Raw genomic sequence first — 17,724 nt, forward strand, 5'->3', positions numbered from 1 at the left:
TCTCTGTTTCCTGTCTTTTAGCCAGTTTGCAATCCACGAAAGTACATCGCCACCTATCCCATGACATTTTACTTTTCCTAGAAGCCTCTCATGAGGAACTTTGTCAAACGCCTTCTGAAAATCCAAGTATACTATATCTACTGGTTCACCTTTATCCACATGTTTATTAACTCCTTCAAAAAAGTGAAGCAGATTTGTGAGGCAAGACTTGCCCTGGATAAAGCCATGCTGACTTTGTTCCATTAAACCATGTCTTTCTATATGTTCTGTGATTTTGATGTTTAGAACACTTTCCACTATTTTCCCTGGCACTGAAGTCAGGCTAACCGGTCTGTAGTTTCCCGGATCGCCCCTACAGCCCTTTTTAAATATTGGGGTTACATTTGCTATCCTCCAGTCTTCAGGTACAATGGATGATTTTAATGATAAGTTACAAATTTTTACTAATAGGTCTGAAATTTCATTTTTTAGTTCCTTCAGAACTCTGGGGTGTATACCATCCGGTCCAGGTGATTTACTACTCTTCAGTTTGTCAATCAGGCCTACCACATCAGACTACAGGTTTTGCACCTCCACCATCTGCTGGAGACAGAAATACTGAGGGTCTACAGGTGGCACCTCGGCTTATGTGGCAATATCAGTGAAACTTTCTGTCTCCATCTGCTGGAAGGGAGGCAAAACCCAGGAGTCGTCTGATCTGGGTACGTACAGGGACACCACTAATCTGTCAGCAACCTAAAACAAAGGAACACATCCAATGAGGGGAACACAAACCACACTGTGTGCTATTTCTTAGTTGAAAGTCAATTGATACAGTATTTTATTCTATTCCTAAAAATCAGGAAATAATTTGGTAATAACCTTCTCAGAATGAACTGTACAGCATCAGAGAGCAATCTGTGACTGCCAAGAGCATGGTTTTTCCCACCTCTCCCCAACATGCTTAACCTCAACTGACACGGACGTGACTGACAAATCCAGACTGCTCTGCTATACCACAATTCACAGTACTATCAGCAAACCACATAGGTTTGTCAGAAACATCATCTGCTAAAAATAAATTGCCTCTGAAAATTAAGCTTTACTTACCACCACTGACAACGGATGACCAGGTTCCACCTGAAGAGTTATTTCGTGCCACAGGAGGAGGAGTGGATGTGTCTCCTGGTGTACTATGTGGTACAAATTCTAAGCCGCCAGAAATTGTACCTCTACCACCAGAAATTCTGTGACCTCTAGGGTGCCGCTGTGCCTTAGGAGACATCCTTGGAGGCCCTGGGAGAAAAAAAAAAAGTTTCATGTAAGCTAAATGCAATTCTCTTTAATTAAAAAAAAATCTGAATTCATTTCATTGTAGATGGCTATTCTAACACTTTTTTAAAAAGGGCTTATTTTCCTCAAATCATTCTTCCAAACAAACTATAAATTAGCTGAACTAGCATGCAACTTTAATTTGAAATAAATTGGACTTCGGTGCTACTAATCAGCTTAGTCATGCCAGAACAATTCCCAGTAACACTATTATCTAAAATATTTTTCCCCAGTCAAAACCTTTTAATAAGTTATCAGCTAGAACAAACCATAACCTGGAGCTAATGATAGGATCTCTGTTCCTGCTAGCATGTGTAGGGACTCAAACACCTAATTGACTATTACTACTACTAAACATATATATTGCACTACAAGGTCACTGTTTAAACCACAAGACACCTAGAGCTGCACTGGGTTGTTAGAAGAATGTTGAAGCAGACCACAGGTTAACAGGAACATTGGATACTGTTTCTGTAAGCTGAACAGTCTTAACAGAAATTTCTGCTTTAGTTTAGAAAAAAAGACATTTAACAATTGATATTGCACAACAGTAAACACAACAAATGCTAAAAAAAAATTTTTAAACAAGAGAGCTGTAACTAAAAAACAAATCTTAAATTTCTCAATGCAAATTTATATTTATAATTCTACATAAGAAATATTAAAAGAATAAAAGAGAAACAGATATTGATCAAAAACAAAGGAGACTATTACAATAGTAAGAATACACCCAGCATACTTGTCTTCTTAATGATTTTCAACTTTGTGGGATATCTAAACTTACTATACATTATTGTTTAATGATAAGTGCAGGAAAGCTAAGTTGTTTACTTGTAACAGGTGTTCTCTCTAAGCAGATGGACAAATCAGCCTTGGAAGTGGGTGACATTATTTGATGCAGCTAATACAAAGCTCTCTGAGGTTTGCGTGAGTACTCCCATGTGAGTGTCCTCAGTCTTGGGGGCAAACTAACCTTCAACCGTAAAAGGGAGTGAGATAGATTATGTGGCTGATTTGTCCTATTCTACTGGACAATAATTAGCCACACGAGTGGGAATTCCCAAGCAGAGGGTTCCATGAAAAATGACTGTTGTGCTCTTACCTCAAGTCAGGAAGAACATGCAAACCCATATGACGATGAGAAAGAAGGGAGAGCTGAAGGAATTAAACATTTGAGAAATGCTTGATCAAAACTGCTGTCTTAACAAGAAACATGTTTCTAGGTGGTAATACGCAGTGAAGATATGGACAGAAGATCAGGTGGCAACTTTGCAAATATCTTCTATGCAAGCAAAGAGAAGCTAATCTGAAGAGGCTGCGGTACTGCTGACGATGTGCTTTCACATTACTTTGAAGTTGTTGTCCTGAGTACTGTAATAATAGATGAAATCAGAAATCCAAAGAGTTTTTTGTAACTGAAAATCCTTGTTTGACTGGATTGAAGGAGATGAAAAGCTGTGAGGATTTCCTAAAGGATTTTGTTCTTTCGAAATAGAACAGTGAAGCTCTTCTGCAATCACTAGCATATGAAGAGCCTATTCCTCCCTACTTGTGGAGGTCTCAGGAAAATCACTGGCAACACTATGGATTGATTGAAATTGAGAGATCACTTCTGGTAAAAATTTAGGATGATTTTTCAAAACTACCCTGTTAAAAAAAAAAAAATTGGATGCACAGAGAATATGAGAAGAGTTCTTGGAACTCACTCACTCTTTGGGCAGATGTTCATCTCCCCCTCCTAACTCAAATGACTTATGTACCTCACAATCACACCCCTTCAATCTCAGATACTCCCTTCCTCAGTCTTAACTAGACCAACCAACCCTCTCCTGACAGTATCCCACTGTTCCCCCCAAAGAGGCAGAAAAAATCCTCCAAAGAATCACTTGATCCATCTGTCCACTAGAACAGATAAATCAAAGACATATTTGGGAGGTAAGAAAACTTAGCCCACTGGCTAACCAACATAAAATACCATGCTAACCCAAGGCTCCCTACTTCTCCCACTAAAAAAGGCCAGAATTAAACTTATCTTGAAAACCAGGCTTTGACCCAAAAATATCAACCATTACCATCCAGTCTCCGACTTATCTTTTTTAAATCTAAACTAGTGGAAAAAATAATCTGCTTCAAACTCCTAGATTTCTTAGAACAGATAATATTCAACCCTTACCAAGCCAAGTTCAGAAAATGCCACGGATAACCAACAGTATTCACCTGATTGCTGACCAAGGTGGCAACTCTCTCCTAGCCCTACAAAATCTCTCTGCTGCCTCTGTCACTGTTGATCACCAGCTCCTGATACAAGCTGAAAGGACACTGGTATTAAAGGCACAGTCCTCAAATGATTTGCATGCTTCCTGGATAAAAGAACATAGTTCGTCTCATGGGGCACCAAATCATCCTCACCCAAAGATCTCACTTGTGGAGCACACCCTAGGGTTCAGTGCTTTCCCCGAGCCTTTTCATCATTTACGTTCATCCAAACTGTGACCTCATTCAGTCCTTCAACATTGAATGCCACCTTTTTGCTAATGATATCCAACTCTCAATTAAAATAGATTTTGACCAAACATCATCCACCACCGAACACAACAGCAGCAGCCCAACATTAACAACCACAAGCTCAAACTCAACCCTTCAAAATTGGAACTCCTTTGGCTAAGCTGACAAAGACAACCCCTACCATCTCTACCCTCCCTGTCAGGCACTCCTTTACAACCTAAGGACATAGTTCTGAGTCTGGGGGGTACAACTCAACTACAACCTTTCAACAGAAGCCCACATCACAAAGATGATAAAGACCTTCTTTACGGATCTGTGTCAGATTCGGCAACTGCACCACTATTTTGACAAATACAACCTTGCTACCATGATACATGTTAATCACAAGCCTCACTGACTACTGTAATTTTCTATTCCATGCAATGAAAAACACCAACATGCATCCGTTTCCAAAACATTCAATGACGCTCGTATGCTTATATCAATTTGATTTGAAGCTCATGACCATCATGATAGGCTTCATCCTGATAGCTGTCACTTTAGAACTCTGCCTTATATTTAATCATAGGTCAGAATCTTTAAAGTGATATAGGAAAAAAAATTTTAAGCTTTTTAAATTACTGCAATTAAAATGTTCGTTCATGAACTACTTAACTTGCTTGAAAGACACCAATTCTTCCACTGAACAATTTGTCGATGGTCGATTACCGCTATACTTATTCTTCTGTATCTATTCTTTACTGATTATTCATGGGTCAATTCACTGCTTACACACACCAGGGAAGACCGAGTGTAAGCGGTGTATCGACACATGAATAATCAGTAAAGAATGGATACAGAAGAATAAGTATAGCGGTAATCGACCATCGACAAATTGTTCAATGGAAGAATTGGTGTCTTTCAAGCAAGTTAAGTAGTTCATGAATGAACATTTTAATTGCAGTAATTAATTGATTTAATGACTGGAAAAGGAACAGTGTGCAAATCCAAGGCTCTCGTGCTAAACTTTCAAAAGGGAAACTTTGATAAAATGAGAAAAATTGTTAGAAAAAAACTGAAAGGAGCAGCTACAAAAGTAAAAAATGTCCAAGAGGCGTGGTCATTGTTAAAAAATACCATTCTAGAAGCACAGTCCAGATGTATTCCACACATTAAGAAAGGTGGAAAGAAGGCAACACGATTACCGGCATGGTTAAAAGGGGAGGTGAAAGAAGCTATTTTAGCCAAAAGATCTTCATTCAAAAATTGGAAGAAGGCTCCAACAGAAGAAAATAGGATAAAGCATAAACATTGGCAAGTTAAATGTAAGACATTGATAAGACAGGCTAAGAGAGAATTTGAAAAGAAGTTGGCTGTAGAGGCAAAAACTCACAGTAAAAACTTTTTAAATATATCCGAAGCAGAAAGCCTGTGAGGGAGTCAGTTGGACCGTTAGATGATCGAGGGGTTAAAGGGGCACTTAGAGAAGATAAGGCCATCGTGGAAAGATTAAATGATTTCTTTGCTTCGGTGTTTACTGAAGAGGATGTTGGGGAGGTACCCGTAATGGAGAAGGTTTTCATGGGTAATGATTCAGATGGACTGAATCAAATCACGGTGAACCTAGAAGATGTGGTAGGCCTGATTGACAAACTGAAGAGTAGTAAATCACCTGGACCGGATGGTATACACTCCAGAGTTCTGAAGGAACTAAAAAATGAAATTTCAGACCTATTAGTAAAAATTTGTAACTTATCATTAAAATCATCCATTGTACCTGAAGACTGGAGGATAGCAAATGTAACCCCAATATTTAAAAAGGGCTCCAGGGGCAATCCGGGAAACTACAGACCGGTTAGCCTGACTTCAGTGCCAGGAAAAATAGTGGAAAGTGTTCTAAACATCAAAATCACAGAACATATAGAAAGACATGGTTTAATGGAACAAAGTCAGCATGGCTTTACCCAGGGCAAGTCTTGCCTCACAAATCTGCTTCACTTTTTTGAAGGAGTTAATAAACATGTGGATAAAGGTGAACCGGTAGATATAGTATACTTGGATTTTCAGAAGGCGTTTGACAAAGTTCCTCATGAGAGGCTTCTAGGAAAAGTAAAAAGTCATGGGATAGGTGGCGATGTCCTTTCGTGGATTGCAAACTGGCTAAAAGACAGGAAACAGAGAGTAGGATTAAATGGGCAATTTTCTCAGTGGAAGGGAGTAGACAGTGGAGTGCCTCAGGGATCTGTATTGGGACCCTTACTGTTCAATATATTTATAAATGATCTGGAAAGAAATACGACGAGTGAGATAATCAAATTTGCAGATGACAAAATTGTTCAGAGTAGTTAAATCACAAGCAGATTGTGATAAATTGCAGGAAGACCTTGTGAGACTGGAAAATTGGGCATCCAAATGGCAGATGAAATTTAATGTGGATAAGTGCAAGGTGATGCATATAGGGAAAAATAACCCATGCTATAATTACACGATGTTGGGTTCCATATTAGGTGCTACAACCCAAGAAAGAGATCTAGGTGTCATAGTGGATAACACATTGAAATCGTCGGTTCAGTGTGCTGCGGCAGTCAAAAAAGCAAACAGAATGTTGGGAATTATTAGAAAAGGAATGATGAATAAAACGGAAAATGTCATAATGCCTCTGTATCGCTCCATGGTGAGACCGCACCTTAAATACTGTGTACAATTCTGGTCGCCGCATCTCAAAAAAGATATAATTGCGATGGAGAAGGTACAGAGAAGGGCTACCAAAATGATAAGGGGAATGGAACAACTCCCCTATGAGGAAAGACTAAAGAGGTTAGGACTTTTCAGCTTGGAGAAGAGACGACTGAGGGGGGATATGATAGAGGTGTTTAAAATCATGAGAGGTCTAGAACGGGTAGATGTGAATCGGTTATTTACTCTTTCGGATAGTAGAAAGACTAGGGGACACTCCATGAAGTTAGCATGGGGCACATTTAAAACTAATCGGAGAAAGTTCTTTTTTACTCAACGCACAATTAAACTCTGGAATTTGTTGCCGGAGAATGTGGTTCGTGCAGTTAGTATAGCTGTGTTTAAAAAAGGATTGGATAAGTTCTTGGAGGAGAAGTCCATTACCTGCTATTAAGTTCACTTAGAGAATAGCCACTGCCATTAGCAATGGTTACATGGAATAGACTTAGTTTTTGGGTACTTGCCAGGTTCTTATGGCCTGGATTGGCCACTGTTGGAAACAGGATGCTGGGCTTGATGGACCCTTGGTCTGACCCAGTATGGCATTTTCTTATGTTCTTATGTTCTTAAAAAGCTTAAAAAAAAAAATTTCTATATCACTTTAAAGATTCTGACCTATGATTAAATATAAGGCAGAGTTCTAAAGTGACAGCTATCACGATGAAGCCTATCATGATGGTCATGAGCTTCAAATCAAATAAGAATTGATATAAGCATACGAGCGTCATTGAATGTTTTGGATACGGATGCATGTTGGTGTTTTCATTGCGAGTAGTTAGTACCAACTATCCAACTTAGAACAAATTTTTCACCTTCTGTTTTTCATATATATTTCCTATTCCATGCCATCCCAAAATACCTTAAAACACCTTCAACTCCTACAAAGTATGGCCGAAACATTTTCATAGCAGTCTAAACAACTGACTAGATAAGGTCTATCTTAAGTCAGCTGCACTGGTCCCCAGTTGAAATCAGGAACTAATTCAAAATTCTTTGCTTTGTCTTCAACCATGGAAACAACATGGCTCCCAAATTTCTCTCCTAGCTGTCGCTGTAAACCCCTACAAGGATACATACTTTGTTTACTGTTCAGTCAGAGGGTCTGAACAATAAAGAAGAATGTTATACTTTAGTGCGATGCAACAGAGTTATAACCTATCATAGTTGGCTACATAAGAGAATCTGATAGGTTGGAACAAATTTGAATAATGGCATTATTCTATTGCAGAAACGCAGAGAAAATGAAGGTTCCGTAATGCTATGAGAAGAAAGGTTTCCCCAGACGCAGATACTGTCTGAAATGCGGTCCATAGTGGAATAGTTGCTGTCAAGTTAAATGAAAAAGGTGAGAGTTTTTTCCCCATTTCAGATGTGTCACTGTTTGAAATGACTTTACAGTTGATATAGATACAATTTTAAATGCATTAAAAAAATGAGAAAGATCAACTGAGGAAACGATTAAAATGTTAGCAGCACATTAAGATGTAGATGCAAAGTGAGGTACATACTTGAAGCATCTTGTCCGCTTGTAATAAGGTGCTAAAAAAATTATTATGAATATTATGAATGAATTCCAGCGAGTTGGGATGTAAAGCAGAGTTGCTTACTTGTAATAGGTGTTCTCCCAGGCAGCAGGATGTAGTCCTCACATGTGGGTGACATCAGCAGACAGAGCCCTATCACGGAAAACTTTTCTGTCAGTTTCTAGAACATCTGACTGGCACACTGAGCATGCCCAGCATGCCAAAATCCTTGTAGCCACAGGGATCGCCCTTCAGTCTCATTTGTAGCAAAAGGTGTGCGTGAAAAAATAAAATAAAATGTTTCAGATCCAACTCCGCGGGGTGGTGGGTGGGTTTCGTGAGGACAACTCCCTGCTGTCCTGGGAGAACACTTGTTACAGGTAAGCAACTCTGCTTTCTCCCAGGACAAGCAGGATGGTAGTCCTCACATGTGGGTGATTAGCAAGCTACAGGCTGACTCATTTGTTTGGACCAACAGCATATACAACTTGTGCAACAGGCACAACAACTGGTGTACTGTTGGTAAAAATGAGGCAACCTGAAAATAACAGCAAGTGGATGTGGATGGAGTTGGGATTAAACTGGAAATAAGTTCTTCAAGACGGATTGGCCAAAGGCAGAGTCTTGACGTCCTTCCTTGTCCAGGCAGTAATGTGCTGCAAATGTGTGGAGAGAGCTCCATGTTGCAGCTTTACAGATCTCAGCAATCTGTATTGAACGATAGTGTGCTACTGAGGTTGCCATGGCTCTTACTCAGTGCGCCTTCACTCGTCCCTGGAGAGGAAGGCCTGCTTTATCATAGCAGAATTCGATACAGTCTGCTAGCCTGTTTGCCCACTGAAACTCCTGGTTTGTTCTTGTCAAAATAAACAAATAGCTGGGTGGATTTCCTATGGACTGCAGTGTGGTCTAGGTAAAACGCAAGTGCACATTTACAGTCCAAGGTGTGTAAAACACTCGCCCTCATGAGAGTGAGGTCTTGGGAAAAAGGTGGGCAAGACTATAGACTGATTCAAGTGAAAGTCAGTAACCACCTTGGGAAGGAATTTAGGGTGAGTATAGAGGGCCACTCGGTCATGGAGGAACCTTGTATAGGGTGAGTATGTGACAAATGCTTGTAACTCACTAACCATTGGAGCAGATGTAATGGCTACTAGGAAGAGAACTTTCCATGTAAGAAATTTAACACCGCAGGAGTGCAAAGGCTCAAACAGGGAGCGCATGAGCCTTGTAAGTACTACATTTAGGTCCCATTCAGTAACTGGTAGCCGTAAAGGGGGCTTAAGTTGCAGTAGGCCCCTCAAACTGACTCACAAGGGGTTGCGCTGTTACCAGGGCATCCCCCACTCCCTTGTGGTACGCTGAGATGGCACTTAGGTGTACCCTCACCAAGGAAGTCTGGAGACCAGAGTCTGAAAGGTGCCAGAGAGAGTCTAACAGAGATGGAGTGGGGCAGGAAAAAGAGTAGATATCTTTTTGCGAACACCATATGGTAAATCTAATCCACTTAGAACGATAGGATTTTCATGTGGAAGGCTTTTGTGAAGCTACAAGCACTTGAGACATCAGTTGAAAGGTTGAGCGGTTGCAGGATCAAACTTTCAACATCCAGGCTGTGAGGGATAGGGTCTGAAGGTTCGGATGGCGCAACATACCTTGGTTCTCAGTTATGAGAGTGGGTGCTGTGACCAGGCGAATGGGTTCTCTGATCGAGAGGTTGAAAAGCATGGGAAATCATACTTGTCGAGGCCAATACGGGGCTATGAGTATCACTGACCCTTTGTCCTGTTGTAGTTTCACAAGAGTTTTGGCTATCAGCAATAACGGGGAATACGCATATAGGAGGCCTGTGTTCCAGGGGCAAACAAAGGCGTCCATGGCTAACGTGTTTTGCTGTCTGTGCAGGAAGCAGAACCTGTCCACTTTGTGATTCAGGTTGGATGCAAAGAGGTCGATTGTTGGTTGACCCCAACGCTGGAAGATTCTCCTCATTACCACAGGATCAAGAGACCACTCATGGGGATGGAACTGTCGACTGAGGCGATCTGCTACTACGTTCTGTATACCTGCCAGATAAGTGGCACGGAGATGCATGGAGTGTGCAAGGGCCCAGGCCCAGATCTGCGCAACTTCTTGACAGAGAAGATAAGAACCTGTGCCGCCCTGCTTGTTTGTCTGCAACTGTGTTGCAGACAACACAGTTGTTTGCAACTGGGTTGTCTGTTTGTATGAGAACAGTCTTGTGTGAAAAGCAGTCCTTGAGCATAACGTATAGCTCGAAGCTCTAGGAAGTTGATCTGAAATGTTGCTTCGAGCTGTGTCCAAGTACCTTGAGTTTGAAGATTGTTCACATGAGCTCCCCAACCCAAGTTGGATGCGTCTGCGGTTAAGGTTACTTGTGGAACTGGTTGCTAGAAGTGTAGACCTGTCAGCAAGTTGGCTTTGTTTGTCTACCAGAGAAGTGATAGACACAGCTGGTGGGTTACATGGATCTGGGATGAAAGAGGTTGAGTGGCTTGGCGCCACTGAGATTTCAAAGTCCATTGAGTTATTCTCATGGCCAGCCTGGCCACAGGAGTGACGTGGACCGTGGAAGCCATGTGTGCCAGCAATACAAGGAATTGATGGGCTGAAGCTGTTTTCTTTGTGCGCAGCGATGCAGCTAGTTTGGAGAGTATGTCTGCGCAGTCGTTGGGCAGGATAGCCTTTGCAACTGTGGTGTCCAAATCTGCTCCGATAAAGGTAAGGAGATGAGATGGAATCAGGTAGGATTTCTGGTAATTGATGAGAAAACCCAATGAGTGTAGCAGCTTGATAGTGAGCTCTAGAATGCTGAGAGCTCCTTGCTTGGATTGGCTCTTGATTAGCCAGTCATCCAGGTAAGGAAATATGTGTATGCTGGTTTTGTGTACATGGCGGCAGCCACTGCTAGGCATTTTGTAAATACATGGAGTGCCGAGGCTAACAAAAGGCAGAACCCAATACTGCAAATGTTGATGCCCCACTATAAAGCGCAGGTATTTGCGATGATGTGGGGATATGGGAATGTGTGCATAGGCATCTTGAAGATCCAGAGAACAGAGCTAGTCTCTTTGTTGTAGAAAAGGAAACATGGTGCTGTTATGCCGGTCGACCACTCAGACCGTGGCCGACCGTGCTTACCCGCCTCCGCAACGGACCCGCAGCCCTGGAGATGCCCAGAGGCCTTCTTCCCCGGTGGGAGCACCGCCGGTGCCAAAGCCACGCCCTCTGACGTTGTCTGGACACGTGCAGAGACATCAGTCCTTCAAATTAAAGGGTCCGGCGCAGGAAATACCTGGGGCCAGCCCCGGAAGTTCCCCACCCCTGTGGGGTATTTAAACCTGCTCTCTTTCTCTACTATTTGAGATAGCAAGGATTTGATTCCGGATATGCTCCATTCCTGTCTACTCTACTCTGCTGCTTCCGTGCTGCCGCTGAAAGCTCTCTCTCTCTGCCCTTCGGGGTAACTGCTAACCTGGGTACCCGCTCCTCGGGGTCCCTCTGCTTTATTACAGGTGCCTTACAGGAACTGGTACTTGCTCCTCGAGGGCCTGCTCTCCCTGCCTCGGTGTCTGTACTTCCTTCTACAACCTGGTGGAATCTCCTATCTACAGCAAACACCTAGTAAGTACTCTAACTCTCAGTCTCTCTCATCCACAGTGCTTCCTTGCTGGGAAACCTGCTTCGGAACCTCCAAATACCAACAGGGTGAGAAGGGCTCCCTCTGCCAAGGTCCCGGAGACTGCAACTACCAGACTGCCTTTCTACTGCCACCTCTGGTGACACTCAAGTTGTTTAATAAAGACTATCTGTGTTTGTGCATTCTGAATCTAGCCTAGTACTGTGGCTCCCCACGGGGCTCCTCCCCATGGGCGTGGTCACCTGCCACAGTACCCAAGGATCCACCCAAACACTGCTCATTCATAACAGGTGCCTAGGGATACCATCCTGAATTTTTCTTTCTGTAGAAATTTGTTGAGATTGCGGAGGTCTAGAATGGGTCACAGGCCGCCTGATTTCTTTGGAATTAGAAAATAGCGGGAGTAGAACCCTCTGCCCTGCTGTGCCAGGGGAACGGTTTCCACAGCCCTGGCACTCAAGAAGGTGGACAGTTCTGACTCTAGGTTTGTGTGATCTCTTTGGATCCACAGTGGATTGGGTGGTGAATCCAGGGGGTACCATGAGGAAATTTAGATGGTATCCCTGGGTTATGATGGATATTACCCATTGGTTGGTCGTAATGCGGCACCAGTTGGTGATAAAGTGGTGTAGCCGACCTCCTACAGGCAATTCTGGTCTTGGATTGGTAGAGTGGCTACTGCTCTCTGGACAGATTTCAAAATCCAGAGGCTATGCCCGTTTGCGGGGCTGGCTCAGATCTGGACGTCTTGGCCTGCCATGGATGTTCTCTCTGAGGTGCTTTGGCTGGTCTCACGCGAGATAGTGGATAGTACTTGTGTGAGCAATAAAAGGGTCTTCTAGGGCCCCTTCTCATGGTTTTTCGAGCAGAGGAGGGAGTTTCCATAGTCACTGTGGAAAGTTGACACAGGGTCTCATGATGATCTTTTAGTTGAGCCACTGTGTCTTGTATCTTGTCGCCAAAGAGATTATCTCCGGTACATGGGAGATCAGTGAGCTTGTCCTGTACTTCTGTTCACAAGCCAGATGCCTTAAAAGCCAGGCCCATCTTCTGGCACTGATTCCTGTTGCTGATAAGTGAGACGCCATCTCAATGGAATCATATGCAGCTCTGACCTCATGTTTTCCTGCCTCGAGGCCTTTCTGGAGAATGGCAGAGAGGTTTTCTTGTTGCTGAGGGAGAGAGTCCGCTATTCCTTGGGCCTGATTCCACAGGTTCCTCTGATATTGTGTCATGTATAATTGGTAGGCAGCTGTGTGTAACACCAACATAGAGCCCTGAAAGACCTTTCGACCCAAACCATCCAAGAAGTTTTGGTCCTTTCCAGGGGGAGCAGAAGAATGGGGGCGCAGTCTCTTGGACTTCTTCTGCGCAGATTCCACTACCACTGATTGGTGGGGTAGCTGTGGCTTCTGAAACCCTGGAGTGTGCTGGACCAGATAAGTTGCATCTGTCTTTCTATTAACTGGTTGGACAGTGCAAGGGTGCTCCCAAAGGCGATGTTGCAGATCCAAGAGCACTTCATGGATGGGAATGGCCATAATTTCTTTGGGGGCATCTACAAATTGAAGGACTTCCAATGTCTTGTGACGCGTGTCCTCTTTGGTGACAGGTCAGAAGGGATGCTCTCTGACATTTCCTTTATAAAATTAGCAAAGCAGACGTCTTCTGGAGGAGACCGTCTCCTTTCTTCTGGAGGACATGGCTCAGAGTATGTCCTCCATAGAAGTGTCGGTGTTAACAACCTCCCATGGATCATACGGGGTCTCTGGCTGAGATCTCGAGGAAGGGAAAAGGCTTGATACTCTAGGACGTGCAGGCATCGATGGAGGCCTCGATTGTCTTGATGGAGGATGTGGCGGCACTGATGGGAATCGTGGGCGCCTCGATCCCGAGAGCCCCGACGGACCAGGAACCGGTTCCGGAATTGGTGGAAGTGGAGCTGGAATAGGACTAGAGTCCATGCTTTCATCCTCCGAGGACCCCAGAATGAGTATCGGGGGTTTCAGAGACTCAGTAGGTCGTCTTGGTACCACTGGCCCGGGCTGAGTCGGAAGGGCACCGATGAGTGTATCCAGGCAATCGAGCAACGGTGTGAAGAACGATTGCTCCGGTGCCTGTATGGGGGCCGGCATAGATGGTGAATGAAGGTTCCGGAGGGCATCGATGACAGCCTGTCGGACAAGTATGTCCAGCTCCTCCCTGGAAGCTGGTATAGGTAACGCAGCTGCAGGGGGAGGCAGGCTAGGTGCTACTGTCACCACAGGAATCTGTGGGGGCTCAGTACCCAGCATAGATATCCGGTGGGGATCGCCTCGGGGGTCTCTGGTGCAGAGGAGGTTGAAGGCTCCTCTCCCTGAGCCCTCTTCGCAACCGGCTTGATAGCCATCGAAGCCGATGCGGTGTCTGTGCCAGCACCGGGCGTGGAATCGTGTCTGTGCCAGTGACCGTTTCCCTCCTCGGTGCGGTCCTTCTCCGGCACCGAGGAAGACAATGCCCTGGATGTTGTCGGTAACGGACAGTCACCGCCACCCTGCTGCTCCTGGCAAGGTTTATCTATGGATTTTGACAATGTTCCTGCCAGTGATGACGTCGATGGAGTTAGTTTTATCTTGAAAAGTGACTCCATTTTGTCCAGGGGGGGCACGTCTGCCCTTCGGGGGTCATTTGAGCATAGCTAGGGCATCGACGTACATCGTGTGATGAACCGAGGCACAACACACAAACATCATGCGGGTCAGTAATCGACATCATACATGGACACTCCAGTCATTTTCTAAAGCCCGTCGCCATGGCGGAAAAATGGGCCACGAAAACGGTCTGTGGCCTGCGGGAACAGAGGACAAGATAGCAGGAACCAACCAAAGATCGTGGAAATGACTCACCGAGCGACGAGAAAACAATGTCACGATGGAAGACCCCTATGACGAAACTTTTTTGTGAAGAAAACTTCAAGTTTTTCCGTGAGGAAAAGTAGTGAGAAAATTCTCACAGAACTCCTAAATGCAAAGCAAACTGCACCATGGAAAAAGAGAGACTGAAGGGAGACCGCTGTGGCTACAGGGATTATGGCTTGCTGGGCAATCTCAGTGTGCCAATCAAAAGTTCTAGAAACTTTGACAGAAAAGTTTTCCGTGATAGGGCTCCGTCTGCTGACGTCACCCACATGTGAGGACTACCATCCTGTTTGTCCTGGGACACAACATCAATTTCAACAATTGCACAGGTAGTATAAACAAAGGAAATGAGGATGATTGATGTCATAATACTTTGCTTTGGACCATTAATTAATGTGTCTACAATGACCATTTTGCCTTGCAGTTGATGACTTAGCATGTCTTATCTGGGTTTAGCAAGTTTAAATTTGTTTTATTTGGTTTCCAAGAATAATCATCTTTCGGGGAAATACAGCTATTAGGTATATTCTTTAGGAAAATCGCCCATTTCCATATCTTGCATGCTTCTTGACTAGAGAATGTACAAGCCTGTTCTTCCTTGCTTGTTGATGCGGAACATTGCTATGTGGTTGTCTGTTTGAATCAACACCATGTTCTCCTTTAACCAAGGACTGAATACTTTTAAAGCACTGAAGACTACTCGCAAGGCTGTGCAATTTATATGGCATAATCAACAGCCTTCATTCACAAGAATGATTTAGATGAACCCCTTCTATCCTTGACTGAAGGCATCCAATGTTATTTTAATTTAAAACTGAGGTTGGTGAAACGCTGACTCTCAGCAGATTTGAGGATTAAAGCCACCATACCAAAGCTTGGATGAGTATTGGATATATTTATCTTGTGCAAAGTGGCTGTAGGTGTTGATTCTATTGAGACTTCAGTTGTCACTGTGCCTGTCTCGTGCTGAGACATGTAAAACAGAACGGACTATTATTGTCATGTTTCCCAACATTTCCATGAAGAAGCAGGCAGAAACCTATTTCTGATGTGAAAGGTTAGAATTATCTTGGTCAGTTCATCTGCAGTTTGCTGAGAGAGAAACATCTTTCCTTGTGTGATAGTCAGGCTCCTATTAAGTCTATTATAGAAATCAACGTTAAACTGGATTTGGGGTTTTAAGGGCAATCTTCGTCTGAGGTATAAAGGAACAGGCTTCTTGAAGAAAATAGCTGGATATGAGCTAATTATCCAAATATTAAAACAATGAATGCATGGCTCTTCCTTAGATAAGCAGCAACCACTACAAGACATTTTTTAAACACCTTGGGTGCCGCAGAGTGACCTATAGGGAGAGCTTAAATATAGGTAATGATCAATTAGAGAGAACTGCAGAAATTTTCTGTGATTTTTATGAATCAGAATTATGCATAAGGGATCCCTGAGGTCCAAAGTAGTCAGCTAGTCTTTGATCTCCAATTGAGAGGGCATTGCCCCTGAGAGCTCACCCTGAATATTTCTTTCTTCAGGTATCTGTCAAGATCACCCATTTTCTTCAGAATGAAGAAATATTTGGAGTGGAATCCTTTGTGTTTTTTGTAGTACTGGAACTGTTTCCACTGCATTTGCAGTGAGGAGGGTCCATTGTTCTTGCTGGAGGAGTTGGAGCTACTCTATATTCATAGAGTGAGATTATTTGATGGACTGTTTGGACTTGACATTCAAATGCGATCCCTGTTATATGATCTTTAATATCCAATGGTCTGGTTATGGAAGACCAGAGTGGGCTGAAGCCTTTCCCCCACTGAAAGGCAGTTTATTTCTAACTGGGAGGCCATTTTGATTTTGTAGTCAAAAAGTAGGGTATGATTTCGGACTCATTTGTTGGAGCAGTTTGGACTGTGCTCTGCATGCAAGCCTGCTCTGCTGTGGTGGGCAACGTCACTGACCAGAATAGACTTGGCTCCTTCTTCTTGAATAGAAGTACTGCTTTCTGTAATGCTAAGATTGACCTTTTCTGCTTGTAGATGACTGCTTGGCTGTAGCTGCGGATAGGGTAAGCAGTAATCTCTAATAAAATCTACTGTTTATTTCACTATGCCTCCAAAACGTTTATCTTCTGTGCATGGATCATCAGTTAATTTCTCATGAACATTGTCACAAAGACCTGAAGCTTGCAGCTATACTAATCTTCTGGTTCCAATGTAAACTGCATTATGAGCAAATATCACATGCATCACAATGATGATTAAATCAGATGCTTTCCACATTCTAAACTTTCTTGCAGCACAGGAGCAAAATGATCCAAGGTATCTGAAGGAAGCTGTTGGGTCACATCTTGTGACTTTTGTAAAAAGTTATACATGTATTTTTACAATGTAAAGTTGATAGGCAGCCATTTTAGATGTAAACATACATGATTTGAAAATCTTTTTGAAACTGTGTCCAGTAACTTTGCATCTTTACCCAGAGGGTACTAGAAAGCATTTTGGACATTTTTGCTACTTTTTAAAGGCTGATTCCTTTTGATGACCAAGAAGAGGCTGAACTTTGTACTTGAGATGCAGCTTCATTGCTACTAATAATGTAGAAAAGGGCATTTGCCATATTACGGTTTGGCATTCTTATAGTACTCTATGAATCACACAGCTACTACTCATTTTGGGGCTTAATTGTATCCTTTCTTGTTCTGCCTCGTCACATAAAATAGAAGGAATTGTTTTTGCCATTTTTTTTTTTGTCAAAAACAAGATGACATTCTTCAGCAGATATCTACATCTGGAAGGCTATAGAGAAGGGTCCAAAGAAAGACTATTAGACTCTTCACTGTCAGAATGGTATGAGAGAATAGGATTGTGATCCTGCTTCAGAGTCAAAGAGGTGGTTCTTCTGAAGTTGTCCTATCTATAGACCAAGGTGAACCTCTAGACAATCTGCGACTTAGCTCAGGCTTTGACATTTCCCCGAAGAGTTTTTCAGCCTTCGTTTGAATGATAAAATCACTATGTGGAATTATACATTATGTGATGCATATGATCATGATGCCCCAGTTCATTATTTACACACAGTGACTCAGATAAACCTTAATATCACTCAGGTCTAAAGGTATTTA

At 43.0% G+C, this 17,724-nt stretch overlaps 1 protein-coding gene across 9 annotated transcripts in view; it reads right to left on the reverse strand.

The window, feature by feature from the left end:
* The window catches only part of ATXN2 (ataxin 2), a 472,151-nt gene that overhangs the window by 270,843 nt on the left and 183,584 nt on the right, over positions 1–17,724 (reverse strand). For all 9 annotated transcript variants that reach the window (XM_029571731.1, XM_029571728.1, XM_029571730.1 and 6 more), the window contains one exon: positions 1,090–1,275. In XM_029571731.1, the coding sequence (XP_029427591.1) occupies positions 1,090–1,275 (186 nt within the window). The remainder of the gene's footprint in view (positions 1–1,089; positions 1,276–17,724) is intronic.

This window comes from Rhinatrema bivittatum, chromosome 11 (assembly GCF_901001135.1).
Source record: "Rhinatrema bivittatum chromosome 11, aRhiBiv1.1, whole genome shotgun sequence".
In the NCBI taxonomy this organism is placed as follows: Eukaryota; Metazoa; Chordata; class Amphibia; order Gymnophiona; family Rhinatrematidae; genus Rhinatrema; species Rhinatrema bivittatum.